A 24,107-nucleotide genomic window follows, 5' to 3' on the forward strand; every position below is an offset into this window, starting at 1 on the left:
TACAAATGCAGGTAGTTCTTTAGTTTAAATGGTTTGACTTAAAATTCTTTAAGATTACAATGACGATAGCGATGCGACCATATTGTAAACAAATAAATTTTTGTGCTGCTGGCACACAAGTGTATGTGGTACAAGACCCAATTTTAGCTCTCTTCTCTCTCCTTTTCGGGCCTCACCAGACTGGCTCCGCCCTTCTCTCACGAACCAGCGATTGTCCGCCTGCTGTAAAGTTTATACATTGCAGTAGTGTAAAATTGCTCTTTTTTTGCTAAAATATGTACTGTAATTTATTAATTTATTAAAAATTTTTTAGTATACTACCCCCATACCGATCACCATACTTTAAGACCCCTGGGTAGTGAGGCAGTGTCTTGACTCACGATATATTCAATTTGCGATGAGGTCATTGGAACGCATCTCCAGTGTCAGGACTATAAGTCAGGTTTTGATATTAAGTATAATAATATTTAAAAAAAAAAAAATTTAATGATGTTTTAGAAATAAAGTAAAAAAAAAAATGTAATGTCTAATAACAAAAGTCTAAAAACTGCATAAAAACACGAAAAATCTAATAGCTGTTGAGGTGCAGAATGGTGTACTGTGTCACACTTTAACATGATATTGATATTCCATCATATCGACTGGTCTTACAGGTTATGAAATCCAAAGATTAATGAGAACACGCTTAAAAAATGAGAATCTTTCAGGTTTTTATTTAGTGCAAGTTTACATTTCTGTAGCTTTGAGACACAGTGTAGGATTGCATTTTATGAGTTAATTCTTAATCAGGGGTGTTGTACTCTGCCCTTAAGCAGCAATTTCTTTTTTCTTAACCGACCAAATATAGTAGATGGAGGACTGATAATGAGGGTGAAAGGCTGAACTCTGAAGCTCTGGGTTTCCCCGAACAGGAGTCCACTAACTGGTCTATAAGCATCCATGGTGACCCTTCAGTCATATGTGCCTACATATACAATGCATATCTTTCAGTCTAATACTGTCTGCAGAGCTTTGGGTGAACCTTTATATTGTGCACTTCCTGCTAAAAGCTACTGCTCTTGGAGACAAGCTGAACACTGGCACATGAAGCACGTTAATGATGACCAGACTGTAAATACGGTTATGGTTTAAGTAATAATTTTCTACAGCAGACTGCTAAAGACTTTAAGGCTCACTGAAGTTTCCAGAGCTCCATATTGTAATAACTTCATGTGTGAACAGGTTCTGTGATCTGGTTTATATGATGTAGTCGATCTCGGAGTACAGAGAGTCGCTCAGAGCTTCTTCGCTGGAGGTCGGCCCTTTCAAGCACACCAAGCTGCGACTAAAGACAGAACAGTGAAGGTTATACAGTTAGGGCCACTTCTTATGTCTAAAGGTACAGCACAGAGCATAGGCCTAATTAGTGCAATTTGGCAACAATGAAATGTTTTTGTATCAAAAATACCTCTGCCATCAAAATACATTAATATGGGTAATTATTATATAGAAACATTTTTTATGAAAATAAGAATTAATCAGTCACAGTAAGATCAGTTGACTGGTGTACTAACTGACTGGCTTTAATCAACAATTCAAGTTTAAAATTTAAAGTAAGCATTAAATGTTATATATTTGATAATTGATATTTTCTCCATTGTAATGTCAAGTTTCACAACTTTACTCCTTGTGATAGTAGTGATTAGATAGATAGATAGATAGATAGATAGATAGATAGATAGATAGATAGATAGATAGATAGATAGATAGATAGATAGATAGATAAACATCAATAAATATGGGTGGTCCATTAAAAAGTAATAAATTGTAATATAGCATATATCGTTTCCCTAACCAGTCTCCTGCTTTCCCACTTTCTCTCTTACTAAGAAACCAGAAAGCACAGACTTTGCCATGGTGGAAGAGATTTTATTTTTTTTTATATTTGTTAAATCACAGCAAGTTGTTAACACACAGATTATTAGCCTTAGTTCGAGCATACAAGTCCCTGTGAATGAGCCGTTGCTATAGAAAAGTAATGCGCACCGGTATAATCCTGTGATGTAAATGACTGCTAGAACTCCTGCTATTAGAGCTGCTGAATAAAAATGATCAACACTTTCTGACATCAGAATTCGAGAGCTGGACATAGTTGTGGTTGACATTATAACGGCAGGATATTTCACTTTTAACTCTGTTTGCAAAATGAGGCATAACTTTAATTTAAGAAATTGCATCTGGGCAACTCTTCCAGACATCAGTGATTGGAGATTAATTCAATAGGAGTTGTGATGCCTTTATTTGGTTGCAGCCATCGTTTTGTTTATTTGAATGACACTTTACAGTCACACTGGGAATGTAGAATCTTACCCCAGATGCTGGCACTGCAGGTCCCCAGCGCAGGGACAGTGCTCTTTTGGACTCCTCTGTCCTAAATCCCATGACAGCAGGTCCATCAGGTGATTGGTGGAGATGCTGCAGGGTTCACGTTCTTTGGGTTTGAGGCTGCACACTGGGAAAAGCAGACCTAAAGGAAAAATGTGGATGAATGAAAAAAAAATATAGCAAAATTTTAGTCTGGCGGTGAAACTACTTATTTGGAAGATGCAAGAAATATTTTGCTAAAATTTTCTCTTGATAAAAAAACATATATATATATATATATAATAGATGTTATTTAAAGGTTAAATGCAAGTTTTCTTAGATTCACATCTGTAAAATATTTGCAGGGGTTGAATAATAAAACTGAGCGACCTGGTTTTAGAACACAGTAATTTATTAGTAGGCCTGCTATTACGGCTAATACAGAATCAGTTTGTAAGGAAAGACATGCATGTCCTACACAGTGACCAGAGGGTTTTTGAGCCATTTCTCTTGCAAAACAATGGCCAGGTCACTACATGTTGATGGTGTAGATAAAAAGAAAAAAAAGAGAAAAAGCCAGAGTATTGTATAGTGAGGAATATATATTACATAACTGTCAGTATTGTATATACTGTACATTATACAGTTCAAGCATTATAGTTAAGAATATGAAATGGGGATTCAGGAAGGAAAATGCTACCTAGCTACCTGTTTTTATGGTATCTTTTTAAAAGACCATAAATTACAGATATTGAAATAGGTTATGGCTAACATTCTGAGCTAGCTGCTGTTAGTTTAGAGCTGTGTTCTGTATACTGTACTGAATATGGTTGAACTTTGGCAATACTTTTTTTTTTTTTGCACTAAAATGTTAAAACCAGCTACTAAGTTTAACTAATTGACTTAATCTTTTCATGGTCATTTTTCAGTCAGTAAATTCCCTGATTCAGAATATTTTGCAATCTACCAAGTCTAAGTGCTCTTTTTGCCTCATCTCTGTTTTCTTGTAGAAAGGCATTCTGCTGAGTAATGCTACAGCAACAATAAATAATAGCAGTAAAATCCTGTCACCGGTAAAAGCAGCTGCAGCTCCATCCTCATTCACGGGTAATAAAATATGCTCATTGTAAGTCAGTACCTTCATGGAAGGCGCAGCACAGATCGCTGTCACAGTCGCTTTGTTCTTGGCAGATGGTTCCTGCTTCTCCTTTAGTGGAGTTCCTGCAATGACCCAACACACACAACTGGCCCTCGCAGCACTCCTCATCTTTCCTGCAGGCCTGTGATAGAAATCCACACAAATGCCATGCAAAATCTCTTAGCTTCTCCTGTGGGTCTTTTCATTGTCATGAATAAAGATCAATGCTGAATGTTATCCAGCGAGCTACTGGGATACTATTGATACAGTATGATATCATCTGAACAGAGATGAAAAAGTTATTGATAGACAATAATGCTATCATGGGAGCTACTGCTTTTATTACTTACCGTAATAGTATTAGAATTAACTAGCATTGTAAACAAAATAAAGTAAAAAATAGTAAACTTAGCAAACTTAGCAGTAATTTTATTACTGTTGCTACTCTGTTGCAACTCATAATGAGATGGCTATTACTACTATTTCTGCTTCTATTACTAATGCTGCTGTTACTACTGGTATTAGTAATACTATTGTTACGTTAGTACAACTATTATTACTCACATTACTAGCTAATGGTACTTCTGTTGCTATAGTAACTGATATTTTTTATACTTAGACGGCAATTTCCACTATTAGCATTAACAAAAATATTCCTATTCCTACTACTGAGTCCAATTTTACTATTAATGTTACTTATACGCTAGTTTGTTGCTGAGATCAGCCCTGAAGGCTTGAAGATTTCCATTATGGTTAGGGAGAAGGTATTTTGCAACCAGTACATAAACACATTTTATCTGTCATGGCTGCCCACTGAGTTCATAACCAAGATCAATGTCACAAGAACTTTCCCTTAAAGGCTTGTCTACAGACCTTTAAATCAATTTTTAAAAAATGCTTATAGTCTCAGGAGCACATTTAACCTTCCAGCTGTCCATCTGTATTTCATGGTAGACCAAAATCCAGCCTCTGAACTGAAAAAGAAAAGAACCTGTCAGCCAGCAGCACATCAGTATTCTAGGTCTGTCTTCTGTCCATCGCTGGCTTCTGTAGTCCTTTCTATGTCCCAGATAATGTCACAGGGACAGAGACAGCTCTCAGATTTAGCAAGCGATCCACTTTAATGTGAAGCCCAAAACGGAAAAAAACCTGCCTGCATATCAATTTCCAAATGCACTCGTGCTTGTGCTGCAATGCAGATACAATGCAGTCTCAGTTACATCATATAGAAAGGTGGAGGCTCTCAAATGTGCAGGTCTTCAGCACTTTCATGGTAGATCTGGGTGAGGTCCTCTGTGAGATAATAGATGCACAAATTTGTACAAGAAGAATGAAGTTCCTACCCCTTCTGATTGCTTGCAAGGTGTGCACTCAGAGTGGTGTTCGTCATACAGACAGTATCTACCCCTCTCACAGTCCTCGTCGATTATGCACTCCTGAGAGACATAATAATAAACATGACAAATAAAAATGCTCATAACTTTCAAGATGAGGCTAATGCAGGAGCATAATCTCTAATTTCATTGCTAAAAATAGCAACTAAAATACCACTACTGATACGATTACTATTGCTATTACAGATACTATCCTAATACAATTACTACTAATATAATAAGTGCTCCTGTAGTATTAGTGTTGCTGTATAGTTTCTACTTTTACAAGTACTGCTTCTAGTACTGTACTACTACAACAACTACTACTATTATTATTATTATTATTATTATGAAAACTACTTGTACAATTAGTACTACTACTATGATTTGTAATGTCATGAATGCAACTGTAATATTACTACACATGCTACTTCTAGTAATAGTATAAGTAGTGCTGCTTCTATTACTTTTACTATTACAGCTAGTAGTTTTACCATTGCTGTTCTTACAGTGAATAATACTGCAAGTATTAACATTTCAAATATTGCTATATGTTGTAGTATAATATAATTAATTTTATATATTTTAATATATTATTATTTTAACTGTTACTACATTACTATTTAGTATATATATATATATATATATATATATATATATATATATATATATATATATATATATATATATATATATATATATATATATATATATATTAATTACTATTTCTAATCCTAATACTCCTCCTCTACCTAATACTACTGCTGCTACTGTCAGTAATAGAGTAGCTGGATTAGTTCAAAACCACTTTCATTATGTTGTAATCTGTTGTGGTTTTTTCCAGAGAGTTTCTGAGAATTTTTAAGATTGTGAGGCTGATACATGAACTGTCTAATATTTACCTGTACGGTAAAGTGACCCAGATGTTCAGAATTAAGACAAACGCTTTTGATTCCGTTTAGGCTAAAATAAACATCTGCTGCCTTTTACCGCAAAGATATCACATGGTAAAACAGGAGGCTTTGTTTCTCCCAGTTGAAAGAAGTGGTTGAAATTGAATTTAAGCTTCTGAAATATCAATATATCAATAGAGCTGGAATATCAAACTATAACTAAAGGTTGCTTTATTTGAATCCTAATTCGAATGCTGGAGAAATGTGCATCATGGAATTCTTGGAATAAAAAAAGAGATGATTTTGAAACAGCAATATTCTACATCAAAATTCTTTTTCCTAAGTGATGCATTTTCAGTTTGATGCACATACTTTAGAATGTTTTACTGAACTAAAGAATATCTTTGAATAAAACAATGAGACTTTCATATAAAACAACCAGTTTTCTATGAATGTCTCAGAAAATTTCAGAAAGAAGCATGGAAAATACCACTGAGCTCTGACAAAATACAGATGATAAATATGCTGTATATGATGCCATTACATTCATTTCGATCATTAATTCATTATAGAATTAGCTGTTTGTTGCTGCTTTTGCATCTTAATTTCATGTTCAATATCAAATAATCCATATGCCTAATGAGGTTCTGGACCGTCTTTCTTATATGCCATATAGTATATGATCTGGATTTATCCTGCTCAGACACAGCAGCCTGCAACTCCAGCTCATGTCTGCTGGAGGATTATTGACTGACCAGTTTTACCGAGAGACGTTTTGATGTGTGAGAGGATCTGCACGTCAGGAAATTGATTTGTGCAAAGCTGCACTACAGTGTATTGGGTGCAACTTTAGGAACTAAAGCAGTTCAAGAGACGATCTTCTGAAGACGACGAACAGAACATAGGATGCCTTAAATGCCCTCAGTATTGATTTATTCCCAAAATATACCAAACTGGTATTTAAAGAAAAAAAGCTTGTCTTGGAAATTGTCCCTATGGAATGTGATAAAACCGTGTAAATGAGTCCTACATTTTTTTTTTAGAAAATTCTCCAAGTGTGATCTTCAATAGCGTCCGGGATTTTAAGCTCACTCAATGACCGAGTCAAATGCCTCAATTAAGTTGGCACCAACATCACTGAACTACTTACAAATACATCCATACAATACATTTAGTTTGTTTCTGGGTGGAATATTAAATATTAAAAGATTATACTGTGCAGGAGATGTACTGACAGTATGTAAAGAGTTAAATAGGGATATATTTAATCACATAATATAGACGATTATAGTTACGCACATGAGTGATGTCATTTTCCTTGCCCATGGACTGGTTCCCGGTTCTGGTCATGTGGATCTCCTCAGTTGTATTGCCTGATCTCTAAAAACATAAGCACACTGGTCAGGAACACACAATGAGTAGACATTTTGACAAGCAGTTGTCATTCAGGCCACTGCGATCATGTCAGACATCTCGAACATCATGACCTCCACACTAGTCTTACCTTATCGACCGCTTCCACAGCAGAGGCAGATTGATTTCCGCTAACGATCTCCGAGCTGCTTTCGTTGCTGTAATTTGAGGTGATGTTATAGATGTGCTGAATGGATTTTGCGCTCTCGTTGTCCATCTAAAAAACGCTCAAGATGAGTAACACATCAGCCACTGCTGATAAATAACAGTAACATGTTCCACATGCCCTACATGATCTAATGCTAGCAAAAGTGAATCAACAGTGCTGTAAAGCTGTGGTCAGATCGCTGATCATACTCCAGCAAAAAATCTGCAAATGCCATTGTACATAATTTCTTAAAAATGACTGCATATGGTGTGATCTGAGTACTTCATGCCTAAAAACTTTGGATTCTGGACAACCACAAATATACATAGAGGATGTTTCTGGATTGGTATCGGGCCAGATTTTATAATATAAAGAATGTGTTAACTGACGGCCCAAAAACCCCACCATCTTGTCTTTGGTGTTTCAAATAACCTTGCAAAAGACACTTGCAGACAGTTGGCCTGGTTACTAACACAGCAGGTAACACTTTACACAACAAAAGGGTACCTTTCCTTATCTTTTTTAACTTTTAGCTTTTATTAGAAAATATGGATCTAGTCAATCCTAGCTTTTTATATTGAGTATGTTTGAATTACACAGTTATACGATGAGCCAGAAGTGAGACGTAATGAAGTACAAATACTTTGCTACTGTATTTAAGTAGATTTTTCTGGTATCAGTACTTCATTATTTTTTTTTTCAGGCAATTTTTTACTTTTACTCATTAAATTTTTTAAACAACTATCTGCACTTTCTATTTCTTACATTTACAAAATGGGCTTGTTAATTTAGTTTTAATATTTGGTGACATGATCAATATTTTTTCTTCTCATTGCATGTCGTTTTCAGCCCATCAACCTATTTCTTGTCATTTTGCAGCTTTTTTAATCTACCACTCATGTTCCTGGCCCTCACACACCACATACGTAGACTAGTTTAAGAAGCTAACAACGAGCAATACAGAAGGCAAGAAGTATGAGTAATGAGAATTTATAATTTTATTATAAAATAAATATATTAATTAATAATAATAAATAAATATTCTCACTAAAACAAGTAGTAGTAATGGTTGCTTTTTGCTTAAGTACATCTCAGAGCTCATACTTCTATATTTAAGTGAAAAAGTGTGGTCAGTACTTTAACTTTTACCAGAATCCCTGAGTTAAGGATGTGTGTACTTTTTCCATCTCTGCTAAAAGCATCTAGCATCGAAATAGCCCAAAATTTCCAGAAGGGCTTCACGATCACAAAACAGCAGAATATTCTGAAATTTAATACACTATTACGTCTAATCTTGTATATCTTATTTTGAGTATACTTCAACACAAAGAGGGAATAGTGTGTATCTTTGATAAAATACATGGTGCATAATAAATGTAAAATAAAATTAGCTTGCGGAAAGGTCAAATTTAGTGCAAATTGCAATTTTTCTTATTACATCATCATAAACTCACTCATTTATGTATGTATATAGGCTAAGCCCATATTGCAAAATATGAAGCTTTTAATGGTAACAAAAAACTATTTACGAATGAAACATATACAATATATCTCTCCATGCTCTATCAATCCTGTTTTTTTGCATACATTTTTCATGACATTCATGTACCGAGTGGGTTGTGGCAAATAAAACAAATACTTTCTTCAGAAAAAAAATTCCAGAAGACATTGTTGTAGAATATACCCCCATATGTGTTATTTTTTTTGTGTGTTCATTTGTCATCAAACATTTTACACGATTATGAGTTTACCCTTGCACACATAGTAACCTGTGTCTAGCTTTTCCGCTCCTAAACAGTTAATTACAGCAAAAGTACTTGAGCAAATGGTGGTACAGGAGAGCTCAGAAATGCATTGGTTTCTCAGGATTTAATGTAAAGCTAGATATTTTGCCTTTCTGAGCTTGGCCTCTTTATTCTCAGCCCAGGAGTGTGTGTGTTCTGCGTCGAAGCAATGAGTCTAGACTTTATGCACGGTAGTAGGCGATACCTGATGCTCATCGTCTTCCAGATGTTTCACCTTGCTGAACAGGTCGCTCAGCGTCGTCGGTTTTTGTCCTCCGGTCGCCTCCGTGGGCGCGTGCGACTGCAAGTCCACACCGGGAGCTGTCCAAGTTTCAGGAAGGAGTCCATTAACGGTGCCCAGGCAGGGATTCAGCGCCAGCAGCAGCAGCAGCAGCAGCATCTTCGCCGCGTCGCTCGGTGCTTGATGGAAGATGGAAGATGGAAGAATGCAGACCGACGCAAGATGCACCACCAGCTCGTGCGCTGAATTATGGGCGTGAAAGATTCAAGATATTGCGCGCGCACGCGCAGACTGGTCCATTTGTTACTGTATATTAATAATAAAAAAATTCTCATAAAGCATATATTACCTCATTAATCATAATGACACGTGGAGTTTATGGTTTTCACACACTCGGTTTTGATTTAATGACTTTTCAGTGTTTCAGAAATGCATGTTTAATGTTCTTGAACAGGAAGTGACTCAATTCGGTTCGAAATTAAACATATGGGTTTGTTGGGAAGGTATCCGTATACTTTGGCCTTTTTCTACCTTGAACCTTTAAGGGGTTTACTTACAAAAACAACCAAATCATTTGCAGAGGGTACAGAGTTGTAATAAAATGTTTGTTCAAATATTTGTTAACTCATGAATGAACTGTTATTAGTCCAATTTTTTGGGAAGCTGAGTTAAGTTTTACTTGCCATACCCAGGTCTGATTTCTGCCAAACCTGTTAAATCAAGAAATAGAACCTGTCTGGCAATACACACATCATGCTGCGATCTAGAGAAATTTAAAAACATATGAGAAATTGACATGATTGGAAAGGGTTACAAGGCTAGTTTTATGAGCCCATTTGCCCTACCAAAATTACTCCAAGAGGGCAACGACGACTTATCGAAAAGCTAGTAAAAGATCCCAAAAGAACATCTAAAGAACTGCAGGCCTGACTAGCCTCAGTTAAAGCCAGTGTTCATGATTCAGCAAAAAGAAAGAGATGCATCCATGGCATGCAAAAATAGCATTAATGGGAGAGTTCCAAAGCAAAAGCGCCTTTTCTATAGCAGGCCACTCAAGAAGACCACATTTTCTTGGCTTTGTCTATGGGTAATTATTATGCTGGAACAGGTTTGGTCCAAATGATGGGAAATGTAATTAACTTTACCATTTGCATGGGCACCAAATCTCTCAAGTCCTGTATGTTGCGAGGTGGGAATATATAGAAAATATATATTCTAAACATTAAATTATATATTAATATTTGAGAAATTTCCTGGTGAAACTAATACATTGAACCCATTCTCATGCTTCTTAAACTGTTCCTGAACATATTTTGCAATTTGCATTATTCTGCTAAAAGACTCCACTGCCATTAAGGAATAATATTGACTTGAAAGTATGTACTTGGTAGACACGGATTTATCATTAAAGCTTACTGCTTTCATTGTCTGTAAACATTATGCAGGTCTCCTCCATCCTGTACAATCTGTATTCTCTCTGTATATAACTGTCCATTTCTCTTATATGTCTGTATACCTCTGTATATTCACTCTATATTATCTTGGTACTATTGAACATAGAATATACATATCTCATATATTGTACACAGTTTATATTTCTTTTTTTTTATATTTTTACATATATTTTATCTTATACACTTATACTATACTTATATACTATTTATATACATAAATATTCTTACTGGCGCTTGCTGGAAATCATCTGCATGTTTTTCACTTTATTTGTTGTACAGTTACATATTTACCTGCACTTGTTCATTTGCACAATGCTACTATTTGCACTTCCGATAGATTAAACTGCATTTTGTTATTGTGTACCTGTACTAAGCAATGACAATAAAGTTCTATCTATCTATCTATCTATCTATCTATCTATCTATCTATCTATCTATCTATCTATCTATCTATCTATCTATCTATCTATCTATCTATCTATCTATCTATCTATCTATCTATCTATATATCTACAGTGAGGAAAATAAGTATTTGAACACCCTGCTATTTTGCAAGTTCTCCCACTTAGAACTCATGGAGGGGTCTGAAATTGTCATCGTAGGTGCATGTCCACTGTGAGAGACATAATCTAAAAAAAAATCCAGAAATCACAATATATGATTTTTGAACTATTTATTTGTATGATACAGCTGCAAATAAGTATTTGAACACCTGTCTATCAGCTAGAATTCTGACCCTCAAAGACCTGTTAGTCTGCCTTTAAAATGTCCACCTCCACTACATTTATTATCCTAAATTAGATGCACCTGTTTAAGGTCGTTAGCTGCATAAAGACACCTGTCCACCCCATACAATCAGTAAGAATCCAACTACTAACATGGCCAAGACCAAAGAGCTGTCCAAAGACACTAGAGACAAAATTGTACACCTCCACAAGGCTGGAAAGGGCTACGGGGAAATTGCCAAGCAGCTTGGTGAAAAAAGGTCCACTGTTGGAGCAATCATTAGAAAATGGAAGAAGCTAAACATGACTGTCAATTTTCCTTTGGACTGGGGCTCCATGCAAGATCTCACCTCGTGGGCTCTCAATGATCCTAAGGAAGGTGAGAAATCAGCCCAGAACTACATGGGAGGAGCTGGTCAATGACCTAAAAAGAGCTGGGACCACCGTTTCCAAGGTTACTGTTGGTAATACACTAAGACGTCATGGTTTGAAATCCTGCATGGCACGGAAGGGTTCCCTGCTTAAAGCAGCACATGTCCAGGCACGTCTTAAGTTTGCCAATGACCATTTGGATGATCCAGAGGAGTCATGGGAGAAAGTCATGTGGTCAGATGAGACCAAAATAAACCTTTTGGATCATAATTCCACTAAACGTGTTTGGAGGAAGAAGAATGATGAGTACCATCCCAAGAACACCATCCCTACTGTGAAGCATGGGGGTGGTAGCATCATGCTTTGGGGGTGTTTTTCTGCACATGGGACAGGGCGACTGCACTGTATTAAGGAGAGGATGACCGGGGCTATGTATTGCGAGATTTTGGGGAACAACCTCCTTCCCTCAGTTAGAGCATTGAAGATGGGTCGAGGCTGGGTCTTCCAACATGACAATAACCCGAAGCACACAGCCAGGATAACCAAGGAGTGGCTCTGTAAGAAGCATATCAAGGTTCTGGCATGGCCTAGCCAGTCTCCAGACCTAAACCCAATAGAGAATCTTTGGAGGGAGCTCAAACTCCGTGTTTCTCAGCGACAGGCCAGAAACCTGACTGATCTAGAGAAGATCTGTGTGGAGGAGTGGGCCAAAATCCCTCCTGCAGTGTGTGCAAACCTGGTGAAAAACTACAGGAAATGTTTGACCTCTGTAATTGCAAACAAAGGCTACTGTACCAAATATTAACATTGACTTTCTCAGGTGTTCAAATACTTATTTGCAGCTGTATCATACAAATAAATAGTTAAAAAATCATACATTGTGATTTCTAGATTTTTTTTTTAGATTATGTCTCTCACAGTGGACATGCACCTACGATGAAAATTCCAGACCCCTCCATGATTTCTAAGTGGGAGAACTTGCAAAATAGCAGGGTGTTCAAATACTTATTTTCCTCACTCTATCTATCTATCTATCTATCTATCTATCTATCTATCTATCTATCTATCTATCTATCTATCTATCTATCTATCTATCTATCTATCTATCTATCTATCTATCTATCTATCTATCTATCTATCTATCTATCTATCTATCTATCTATCTATCTATCTATCTAAAAATCTTATGTATGAAAATTACCACCAACATGAATGCATCCTCTATTTTCCAGCACAACATTCCCCAGACCAACACATCAGCATTGAGAACTGGCTGTTTACTTGCTGCCTAATAGATCTCACCCATCAACAGGTGCTTCTGGCAAAGAGATGAACATTTTATTCACTTCAATTTTAGTGGTTTTAATGTTATGGCTGCACTTATGTGTGTATATAAAATGTCAAATGTATATACTCTGTTATTTTTTATATATATATATTATAAAATAAATCTGCCTAAGCCAATTTCCCAAACTTGTTTCAGTTAGTTTTTTTTGATGCATTGATAAATAAAGCTAGCACCGATTCTGCATTATGGTGAGCTGAGTTGCATATTGATTCTATATGCAATAATTGAATCAGTAATTCAACCATATAATATGTTTACTAATAAGATGGTATGTACCCGGTACCCACTCTCTGGTCCATGAAAAAATTGCGTGAAACTGGTCTGTGGTGCAAAAGAAAAAAGGTTTCCAAGTTCCAGGACATCCTATACAATTGTGTGCCTGCAGTTTTTTAATAACAGTTTGTATAAGAACCACATATGGGAGGAAAGTTCAGGGGTCCCAATACTTTTGTCCATCCATATAGTTTAAGTGTCTTACACCTGATACCCCTGCACACGTGCAGCATTTTCCACAAAACGGAGCTTGCCAGCAGGGGGCGCCTTTTACATATGAAATATGACTATCACAATTTAGAAATTCCCAAAAAAATTTATTTGTAATAAAATACTGAATGATATAGTGATATTACATTGCCATTTATATTGGGTCTGGCGCGTGCACTTCACGGAACCGCGAGCTCAATAGGAGCGCGTGTTCGTCTGTACTTGTGAAATATGTATCAGATGCTTCACGTGCGCCTTTGGAAAGTGCTCACTGTAGTAAACCGGTGACTTGACGCTGCGTCGCGCGCTCACGTGTAAACGTCCGGGAAAAAAAAGGAAAAAAGGACGATGCGCGAGGCGGTGACGGGCGCGTGCCTGCAGTTCGGAGCGCGCAGTTGTGCTTTGTGGTCACTGAGACAAGCAGGCGGACATTCATCCAGTCTGAGCTTCTGACCTGAAAGAAACCGGCAAAGTAAGTAGTATTTCATTCACGGCTTTATTCGTTTCTCCACGTCAGAAATCCGAAGCGCAGAAAACCGCAAGTCTGTAGTGTACTTTACCCTACACTACTGTACTGTTCTAAGACTTATTTTTTTTACGTGTTTCCACGCTCTGTTTGAAAATATCTGAATTAAAATAAACCAGTTTGTATCGACATTTCACCGCCTGATCCTATAAGTTACATTAAACATTTACCCAGTCAGTATTTTGCCCTCATCGCGCTGTGTATACAGAACCTCGTGCGATTTCGTCGCAAAAAATCATACCGCGATAATTATATTGCATAGGATCAGAGGACGCTCTCACGATATCCAGGACGTATCGTTTTGAGCTTTTGCTGATAGTGCCAAAATTAATTCCCTTGTGTTATATTTACAGATTAAATTATCATAAAGAAAAGAGGAAGAAGAAAAAAAAAACAGCTGGTTGGTCAGTGGTGCAGAAATGCAGATATATATATATATATATATATATATATATATATATATATATATATATATATATATAAATACATCCAGAGTATGTGATTCCATTATAAAAAATGAATCTGATTTATTTTATCTGATTTAAATCTGATTGTATCCTTACTTGTACAAATAACCTGTTAAATATCAAAAAATAATAATGATTTTTTCAAATATGATCAAAGAACAAAAGAATTCAAAGAAAATATGATCAAAAAAATATGATCAAAGAAAAAAAAAAGGACTTTTGTTCTCTGATCATATTTAAAAAAAAAAAATCATTATAATTTTTTTATACTGGGTTCAATCATTGAACCCAGTACCGTTTTTAGGCACGGGCAAACTAGATAGTCGCCAACTGCGCAACCAGCTGGGGGGCACCAGTGAGCGCCCCCTGCCACGCCACCACCACCACCACCGGCCTTGTTCATTTAAATGATTTACCTGTTTTTCTGCTGAAGTTTAATATACAGTATATATTTGCATACTTGAATTTTGCAATGATTATAAAATGTGTTGAAACTTTTTTTATGGAAGGTAGGCGGTGGTGGGAGGGCAGAGCTATGGGGGGGTGACAATAGGAATCTAACCTAAGGTGCCAAAAAGGTAAGAAGGCCCTGATTAAACCCCCCTCATTAATAATTTGTATGGCAGGCGGGACTTTGTAAACATGGGTGGGAGTTAGGGCTTTGGGGTGGGCTTAAGGAGTTAAATATCCAACATGGACGGATTGCCTATAGTCTTCACTAGAAGTACTGAAGTAAAAAGTACATTGTTTTTCAGTGCGTTTCTAAAGACTATGCGAATGCTGTGTAAGAAAACGTTTTTATATCGTTATGTGTCTTCTGCCCGCAAACAGACTCTTTGTTGCATTCTTGCTGCAACAAATGTTATACTTGTTTCCCATTTAAATCATCACAAATCTTCCCTCCTTGTGCAGAGTTTTGGGCAGTATCAGCTGAAAAAGTACAAACAGATCTCCACTAAAGAAACACTGGCCTATGGTACCTTTAGAAAACTCATTTCAACATATTTCAACACAGCAGAGGTGAGAAGTAAAGTCCAAATACTTCATTACTTTATTTAAAGTAGATCTTTCTGGTATCAGTACTTCACTATTTATTTATCAGACAGTTTTTTACTTTCACTCATTGCATTTTTGACACAGATATCTGTACTTTCTACCTCTTACGTTTTCAAAACCGGCTCGTTACTTTATTTTTAATATTTGGTGACCGTTTTCAGCCCATCAACCTATTTCTTGTCATCTACCACTGGCGTATCATTTCCTGGCTCTCACGCACCACAGACGTAGACTAGTTTACGATGTTAACAACAAGCAAGACAGAAGACAAACAAGAAATATGGTGTTATTGTGGATGAGACAGAGGGAGTCAGTGATGTAAACATGACTGAGAACAGACACATTCCTGATCAGCTGATCATCATCAACTTTTCTCTGCTTGTGTTCTATATAGTGGATGTTCAGCCTGGATACATTCATTAGATAACAAAATTGTACATTTTATATTACTATATTAATAAAATGTAATGGTGTGAGATCCAGTTAAACAAGATTAAATAGGAATACAATGTTACATTCATTGGTTATTTAATATCTGCTTTGTTCTGAACTCTACAGCTATAAATCCTGGGGGGGGGGGGGGGGGTATTTCATATATCATATTTATGCTGGTCTATTTTGTCTACACAAGCAACAAGCAGTCTGAAGTAAACCATAGCTAGGTTCTTTTGTGTAGGGAAAAAACACAATTCTTCCAATGGGACTTGATTTTAACCACATAGGCGTTTCCCCTTCATTATTATAAAGATACAACGCTTTTTAAAATGCTTTTAGCATGTCACACATGGGTCAGGACTGCACCACAGATATGCTGTACAATACCGAATTAGAACAAGTTTCAATCTGCACTAGTGGAAAGTTCAAATCTGTGCCAGTGTTGTTATGTGAGGGCAAAAAAAACCAGGAAAAACGAATGATTACATTTGAATAAGAGATGATTAAGTGCCATCTCAATTTCAGTTTTTCAGTCATATGAAAGAGAAGCAGATTTTATGGTGACTGTTCTGTTTGCCATCGAACAACCTAAAAGTCATGTTTTTACCCTCGTTGTCGAAGTTTGTGTAAAATTTGCATGAGCCAAATAGGATGAAAAGCTATGTAGGGTTAACATAAGGATAAGAAGGCGTTTCTTCCCCTACAGGTTCATTTAAAATCCAACCAAACCGTAGTTGTTGTTCGTGTGAGGTTTGTTTAGGACTGCGCAGGATTTCTGTAATAAAATCTTCAGTTCTGCACTTCAATCGTACTGTTTATGTAGGTAGAGATATCGGTAGAAATAAGCTCATTCTGCATGGCATCTCTTTTTTTTTCTCTCTCTCTCTCTCTACCTCTATCCCACACTTTCTCAGATGGTCAATGTCTCATGGTTTTTTTTGCTGAGAGTGGGCTGCAAGCATGTATTAAGCGAAGGGCTATAATCAGATCCCTGCTTTAAACACAGCTCTGCACGCACACTCAAATTCCAGCACCGTTCTCTCAGAAAAATCACCTACGCTCATTTTTTTTGTTGGAATATCTACAGGAATGTCGGCTTCTGTGCCGCAGATTTGCATCAATCAGAAGGCTAGACACTGATAGGTGCGGCGTGTCGCTTCAGGGTCCTTTACAGTCTGTGCTCTGATGTCCTCTTTGTCTCCTCGCTTTAAACCATGTGTTTCTGTCGACAGAGGAATTTTTGTTCAGAAGCACTGCCATGTTGATACAAGCGCTGTTGTATTATCACTACGAACGAATTTTTGGCAAGGGATAAAACTCGTCACGGCACTGCTTTTTTTTTTTTTGGAGGGGAGGGGTGTAAGAGCTTTACTTTCACATCCCAACCTTTTCAGTCAAGTTAATGCTATTTTATAAAGCCGGAATAATCTGTGAATAATACGGTTTTTGCCCTTATTTGGGATTCCAAAATGCGGTTGAAATGCATATTTTTGTGAAGTTGGTTTATATTTGTTAGATAAATTTAGAGAAGTGAAATCTATGACCTATGATCATGTGCATTCTTTGGATTTTCTCCATGAACCGTTTGAGTCCAAACAGCACTCATTAGCTCCTCCAGTCATTAAAAGGCTTACGCTTAGTTATAAATATAGTATACTTTTTTATAGCGATGATAGCATTTTATTCTTTTTGACTGAGTCAATATTTAAGTAAAAATTAAATATATCAGGTACAAGTTCCAGCATCCCAGGCTGTCATTAGTGGTTTAACCACCCTTTAATTTAAACATATGGCTTGGGGAGAAAACAGATAGTATTCTCTAAAAAGCGTTTTATTACCCAACTAGTTTAAAGATGCAGCACAATTCTGTCCATAAAGATTCTAATGTTTTATTGAGACTTTCCTTTTTCTCACCTGGAACCTTTCCCGCTGAGACCCAGACTCTGGAAGTGACTCCATGTTTCCTGTCTGTCAGCATGTCAAAAAAACAGTCCGGTAGAGGATGTTTGCTGGTCAGGGTTTCAGCATGGCAGAGTGAATCACTTTCCACCAGTACAAAGCTTTCCACCAGTACATCATTCTCTAAAGGAAACAGTAAAAGTAGCTTAAAATATAATTGTCTTTGACATTGATCTTCTAGTAAATATATTAAAACCACACAATTTGAGCGTGTTTTTTTTGTTTGTTTTGTTTATACTGCCTCATAGTTCTGCTGCCACCAGGTCTATCCCCAATGCTTAAAACCCCCTGGGGATAGACTTTATGGCAGCAGGTATATTGGGAGATTTTTTATTGGGAGATTAGCAGAAATATCAACTAGTAGTATTTAAACAAAATATATGATTTGAATAAAGCTGCTGCATAACAGAATCCCATGTGTTCTCCATGTGAGGATGAAGATCGTCCCCTGATAGACCAGCGATTAAAGAAAATCTCAACGTTCTGTTTTTGTCATCAATCAATGTCATGCAGGAAACAGGAACGTAAAGAGAAAAAACTCTTCACTCTGAGCTCGAGGGAACAAGGATAAGATTTGCTTACGTTTCGCCGTTGCCATGACCACACGGTAGCTGCCTCATTTTTCACATCAGAAACAGTACGTGAGATTGTCACGTGAAGCATTGTGAGCAAGGAGTTTTAAGTCAATGCAGCAAAATTAGCATCATAACAAGGTTCAATTAAAATCAGATACACAGCACCTGAAAAGAAGTGTTGTTTTTTTTTTTTTAAATGCTCTGATAGCTTGAATAACAGCTTTACACACTTTTGGCTTTTGGACAGTTCGTTTTTCCAAACATTCTGCTTTGCCATGACTGAGATTTCTTTCTGCCCTTGTGACCCAGTTCATCCCAGAGCAGTTTAAAAAGACTTTAGTGCAGGGACAGGGCAGGCCATTCCAGCCGACTGTTTGCTCTCTAAACAACGCTGACAGAGCTTGGACGTATGCTTCGGGTCATCGTCTTGTTGTATGGTGAAGTTCTAATTAGCTGCAGTCCAGACAGAATTGCATGGTGTTCAGGTTATGGAAGAGTAGCCATGCTGGTTCAGTATTTCCTTCAACCTTTCCTTGCTTCAAAACTACCCAAAAAACATTAATCTCCCATCTCCATGTTTGTCTCTTTTCTCCAATTCCCCATTTTACTAATTTTTTTTTAGAGCCAAAAAATAATAAAAATTTAGTATTTTGTCCACAGAACTTTCTTCCAGTCATTCACTGTCCAAATTTCCAATTCAGTTCAGTTCGTTTTTATTTGTAAAGCGCTTTTTAACAATGAACATCTTCTCAAAGCAGCTTTACACAGATGAAGCAGATATAAAGTTTGATAAAAGAGTGTATAATTTTAGTCCCTAAAAGTTTGTTCCTCATAATTGTAAGTTTGCCCTTAATGAGCGATCCAGAGGCAACAATGGCAAAGAAACACTCCATGAGATGGCATGAGGAAGAGAAATTTGAAAGGAACGACACTTAAAAGGAAACCTATTCTCATCTGGGCGGCACCAAATGTTCATTCATTACAATTTTTGTGTGTTTGTTGCATGCAAACAAAAGACGAGGTGTTTCCAAACATATATACATACAGAAATAGCATCATTTTAAATGGGATAAATCACTGGCTGGAGACACAGAGATGCATAGACAAGAAAGTTTTTTACAGTACTTGTCCCAGTGTTCTGGTAGGTTCAATATGATATAGTGGTAAGCTGGCATTTTGACCTGCTTATTTATTTCCCAGCAGTAATTTGCCGGTTGTCCTTCTAGACTCACATGTACAACAGGATTTAGCTTCACTGCATAAATAGTGTATGCTCTCTGTGCTGGAGAGATGGCATACTCTTTTTCCCTCATCACTCACAGGCAAATTGTAGGAATTTATGAGCTCATGTATGAGGAAGACGGTAGATAGCACTTTCCTACGAGTGTGTTTGAGAATGTGCAGATAGCTGGTTTTATCTGTGGAGGAAGGACCTATCAATCCAGCACAATTGGTATCTGTTGGAGTATATGGGCTAAGCTGAGTAGTGAGTGGAAACTGGAAGTTTCATCAAATTAGAGGGAAAAATACACGGAAAACATGTATGAATGTACTAAAAAGAAAGGTACTACTAAGATCTTTAACGTCTCACTTAAAAGTGAGATGTGCCCCAATAAATTCTATTTATACTTCGATATAATGTCACCTAGCTACAGGAAATGGAGAAATCCCCTGCTTCTAGAAACCTGTAATAATCCGAGCGCTAAGGACGTCTTGTTTTTCCCTTGTGGAACATGAGACTTGTCTATTCTGAGCATTTCATCTCCTCAGCCTAGTCTTTTGCCCAGCAGCAGTAACACAACACAAGTCATCTGTTGACCTCATAGCAGGAGGAGTGCAAACTGCAACTGGATTTTATTTGAATTCTTTCCCTCCATCCAAGTGCTTTACATCCAAGATAAAAGAGAACAATTAAGAAAGATATACACAAAAAAAACATAGCAACAATTTAAAACAAAGCAAGTTTAAACAGGGATGTTTTTAACAGCTTTTGAAACGTGTCCACAGAGTCCAGAGATCTGAGATTCAAGGGTAGAGCAGTCCACAACCTGGAAGCAAACTCACAGTCACAGCCATTAAGTGAAGTTTTTGCATCGTTTTTATATATGTGGATGTCAGGAGATTTGCATTTTACATTTACACATCGAGATGTCCACACACTTCACGTTAAAATGAACCCCGTGCCCCAGAATGCTGCTCATTCTATTTGCACATTCATTTCTGTAAATGACCTGTTTGGACCTCCCCAGAGCGCTTTGTCAAAAAGGCACATGCACAGTGTTTTTCCTTCTTAAGTGTCTCTGTATAAATCGGTGCTGTTGGAGGGGAGTGCGTGCTTGAGGCTCTGGGAACATCAGAAAGGCTCTCAGACGGCATGCAGCTGTTCCACAGCCCTCGCTTCTGTGTAGATTAACGGTTTTTCTCCACACCAGAAGACAGATGACGTTCGCCGGGTCCTGCCAGATAACACACTGTTTGTTTTCTTGTTTAAAACTGCGTTCCTTTGTTTTGGCACCAGTTTGGGAAGACGTGTCTAGTTTTCAGTACGTTTACGCGAGACACTTATTTATTGATCATTTAGTGAAGCTGTGTGTGAATGTTTTTGTAAGGCCTAAGCAAAGAGCTCGTCTCAGGTTTTTATTCATACTCGGGTAAAGATAAAAAATGATAAAATGATTAAATGACCAGAAAAAAGCATTTTGCACTGTTGTGAAGCAATTGAAAGTTCAGGATCGTGACTTGGAGTAAAGCAAGAAAATTTGGCCATCTTCTCAGGGAGAACAGATGACATACTCTCTGCCCTGTACATCAGTCAACACCAGCCAATTGGGGGCTGATAAATGCAGGGCTGATGGCACTTTCTTCTGAGCCAAGGACTCTGCGTGTGAGCAGGTGCAGAAGCTGCATAAAGTGTGTTTTCTTCATCCTCCATCCTTGGTAGTTGTTGTGTAATAAGAGAGAGGTGGCTAGCTAGCCAATGGGTGGGATTTGGCAAGAGTAAATTGAAGAGAAAATTGATATTTTAATGCAGTAATAATGCAGCTCAGCCACTGTAGTGCATCAACTACTACAGACTCAAACTCTTCCTTTTATACGTGCCATTTCTTCGTCTTGACTGAACGGACTGAACTGTCTTGGATTGCCTTTATTCAAGTCATTATTATGAAATGATATTAATATATTTATTCAATTTGTGTGCGCTTGAAAATTGCAATTTAAACTAGTCAGTGTATTTATGCATAATATTTACAATAAATCATTACTAATGATCAAATTTCAATCCATTCAGTCAGTGTTCACGTTTCCCTATCTGTAAATGTAACTATTTGAGCTAACTGGATATTCTGGAATGCCACATTACTGGTGTAAATGCTCCTGTGTTTTCTCTGTAGTATTTACTGAGAAAACAGTATCCTGCTTGATCAATAAGACCAGTGTGAGAGAGTTTGCAAGAATCAGGCTGAGGCCAGTGAGATGCTAGGAAATACTGTTTTGTTGCTTTGTCGTGCCTCACTGAGGCGTGAACCTGTTTATCATAGGAGGGGGCAGGAGGCAGCAGGGTTCCTTCCTGGTTTTCTTCTGAGTCCCCAGCAATTAAGGGCATTATGAGTAGCTTTCAGTTCCGCATGCACGTTGACATTACTGACCCTTTTGTTTGGCCTGATAGTCGGAAGTTTTGACCAGCAACACAAGTACACGTCTGGATTTTCCTCCAGCCTTTGGCCTTGTCTTGGCCAGATTTCAGGACGCTGGACTCTACTCCACTGTAAAAACATCCCAAAGTTCCTAGAGCGAATATGAGGTCAGACCAAGTGGCCCCATTAATTCAATGACATTATTACTTCACGCTTGCCAACCACTTGTTATGGTGGTCTCGGTGCCATAAGTGAAAGCTGAGCTTATTGGCTACATCATTTCTACGTCGAAGGTTTGTTTCATAGTGAATTTTGATGTGTTTTTTTACATTCCAGACAGCTTTTGAGGCTTGTGTTTTGGCTGTATAATATCATCCCTCTTGAAAAGCATACAGAAAGTCTGCCTCCTACTTTTGATGTAGTCTTGACTTGGCTGCTGAAAATGATACAAACCTGGCATAGCTGGAATTCCTGCACTCTGGAGAAAATTGATATTTTGTGTGCTTTAATAAATATTATATACAGTGCAGGATATGGAGGTGAATATTTTAGGACTTGAGGATTTGTGAAGGATCAGCATCACCCTTGGCATAGGGCAAATTCGAAAACATTTCTCAAACTGTTTCTGTATCCAAGGATCCTTTAAGCAGTAAAATCAATTTCATGGGTCTGATTGATTTTACGAATGTGATTTAAATGTTAACAGTAAAATGTTGTCTACTTTCTAGAATCCTACAAAATCCTTTTGATTTCTACCAACAGAACACAATCTTACAAATTTACGGTTCTTACACACTTCTGGTTCTTTTTCCAGACTCGTAAACATTTGAATCCTTTAGTTTGGAACAATTTAAGCATTAGTAATGCTGTTTTTTAAGGTCAGGATCAGTCTTAAAAATAGGGGCTCTGATGATTGTGTCAACCAAAGCTGGAATTGGATGTCCAAAAATGCACGTATTGGTAGGATGATCTGGTGCAATACGATATTTTATCAGCTATTATCTGTTTACAAACTGTATTGATTAAGCAATTGCTTGAGCATTAAATTATACATGTGCAAATCATCGACTCGACAATCATAAAAGAACACTTAACTGCCAAGTGTTTCTCAAGCTGGATCCCTACCCAACATTATCTTTTCAGAAAGCCTTAGCAAGATTAGAGATTTTAAAGTATCTTGTGGGCAAAAACTAATTGCCCTCAGTTTATGGCTGTTTTCTCTTTGCAGAGTTCAAGCACAGCGATATCTGATGGCTTTTCCCATTCTGCCACACATGGTGCATTTCTGATAACTAATAGAAACTGTAAAAACAAACAAATCTAATCGTCATCCGATAACCAGATCAGATCAAAACAAGCTGCTGATTGGATAATCTGATAAAGTTTTTAACTCTGCCCCAGCACAATCAAAGCCATCCTTTTACTGTGCAGAAGGCTCGTTCTTTGATCTCCACTCCTCTGTGTATGAGTCTCTGTGTGTATGTGTGTGTGTGTGTGTGTGTGTGTGTGTGTGTGTGTGTGCGTGTGCGTGTGTGCGTGTGTGCGTGTGCGTGTATGCGTGTGTGTGTGTGTGTGTGTGTGTGTGTGTGCGTGTGTGTGTGTGTGTGTGTGTGTATGTGTGTGTGTGTGTGTGTGGTGAAATCACGGTATTTAAGCGAACAGAATGCTGCTTCAGCTCAAAGGGCGATCTGTGGGGATGGTGTGTGTTCATGCTACCTTTTCATTAACCCGTGCGTGCT

At 37.4% G+C, this 24,107-nt stretch overlaps 2 protein-coding genes and 1 long non-coding RNA gene across 14 annotated transcripts in view; 1 reads left to right on the forward strand and 2 right to left on the reverse strand.

Annotated features, from left to right (window-relative positions):
* Positions 1-695: 695 nt before the first annotated feature.
* Positions 696-9,601, reverse strand: dkk3a (dickkopf WNT signaling pathway inhibitor 3a). Its single transcript, XM_083557913.1, has 7 exons — positions 9,298-9,601; positions 7,252-7,377; positions 7,047-7,127; positions 4,825-4,917; positions 3,482-3,623; positions 2,350-2,506; positions 696-1,324 (listed from the first exon to the last, which is right to left on the reverse strand). The coding sequence occupies exons 1-7, from the start codon at positions 9,490-9,492 to the stop codon at positions 1,237-1,239; spliced, it is 882 nt and encodes a 293-aa protein (XP_083414039.1). The 5' UTR covers positions 9,493-9,601; the 3' UTR covers positions 696-1,236.
* Positions 9,602-13,848: 4,247 nt separating this feature from the next.
* Positions 13,849-24,107, forward strand: part of mical2a (microtubule associated monooxygenase, calponin and LIM domain containing 2a) — a 53,805-nt gene continuing 43,546 nt past the window's right edge. For 11 of the 12 annotated variants that reach the window (XR_014536380.1, XR_014536381.1, XM_083558843.1 and 8 more), the window contains exon 1: positions 13,865-14,187. The gene's annotated coding sequence lies outside the window, so the exon portion shown is untranslated. Of the gene's footprint in view, positions 14,188-24,107 lie in introns of all 12 variants that reach the window. The other variant, XM_083558844.1, reaches the window with a different exon arrangement.
* Positions 15,479-23,292, reverse strand: LOC310735789. The gene is made up of 3 exons (XR_014536382.1): positions 18,114-23,292; positions 16,134-17,421; positions 15,479-15,975 (listed from the first exon to the last, which is right to left on the reverse strand). It is a non-coding gene; the product is annotated as an uncharacterized lncRNA (long non-coding RNA).

Source organism: Silurus aristotelis (assembly GCF_946808225.1).
Source record: "Silurus aristotelis genome assembly, chromosome: 13".
NCBI classification, from domain to species: domain Eukaryota; kingdom Metazoa; phylum Chordata; class Actinopteri; order Siluriformes; family Siluridae; genus Silurus; species Silurus aristotelis.

Bases quoted from the DNA above. Each gene is read 5' to 3' on its own strand.
- dkk3a (XM_083557913.1), bottom strand. From the start codon at position 9,492: ATGCTGCTGCTGCTGCTGCTGCTGGCGCTGAATCCCTGCCTGGGCACC. The intron at 7,378-9,297 runs GTATCGCCTACT...AGCGTTTTTTAG, and splicing joins TGGAAGACGATGAGCATCAG to ATGGACAACGAGAGCGCAAA. The intron at 7,128-7,251 runs GTAAGACTAGTG...TTATGTTTTTAG, and splicing joins CTGTGGAAGCGGTCGATAAG to AGATCAGGCAATACAACTGA.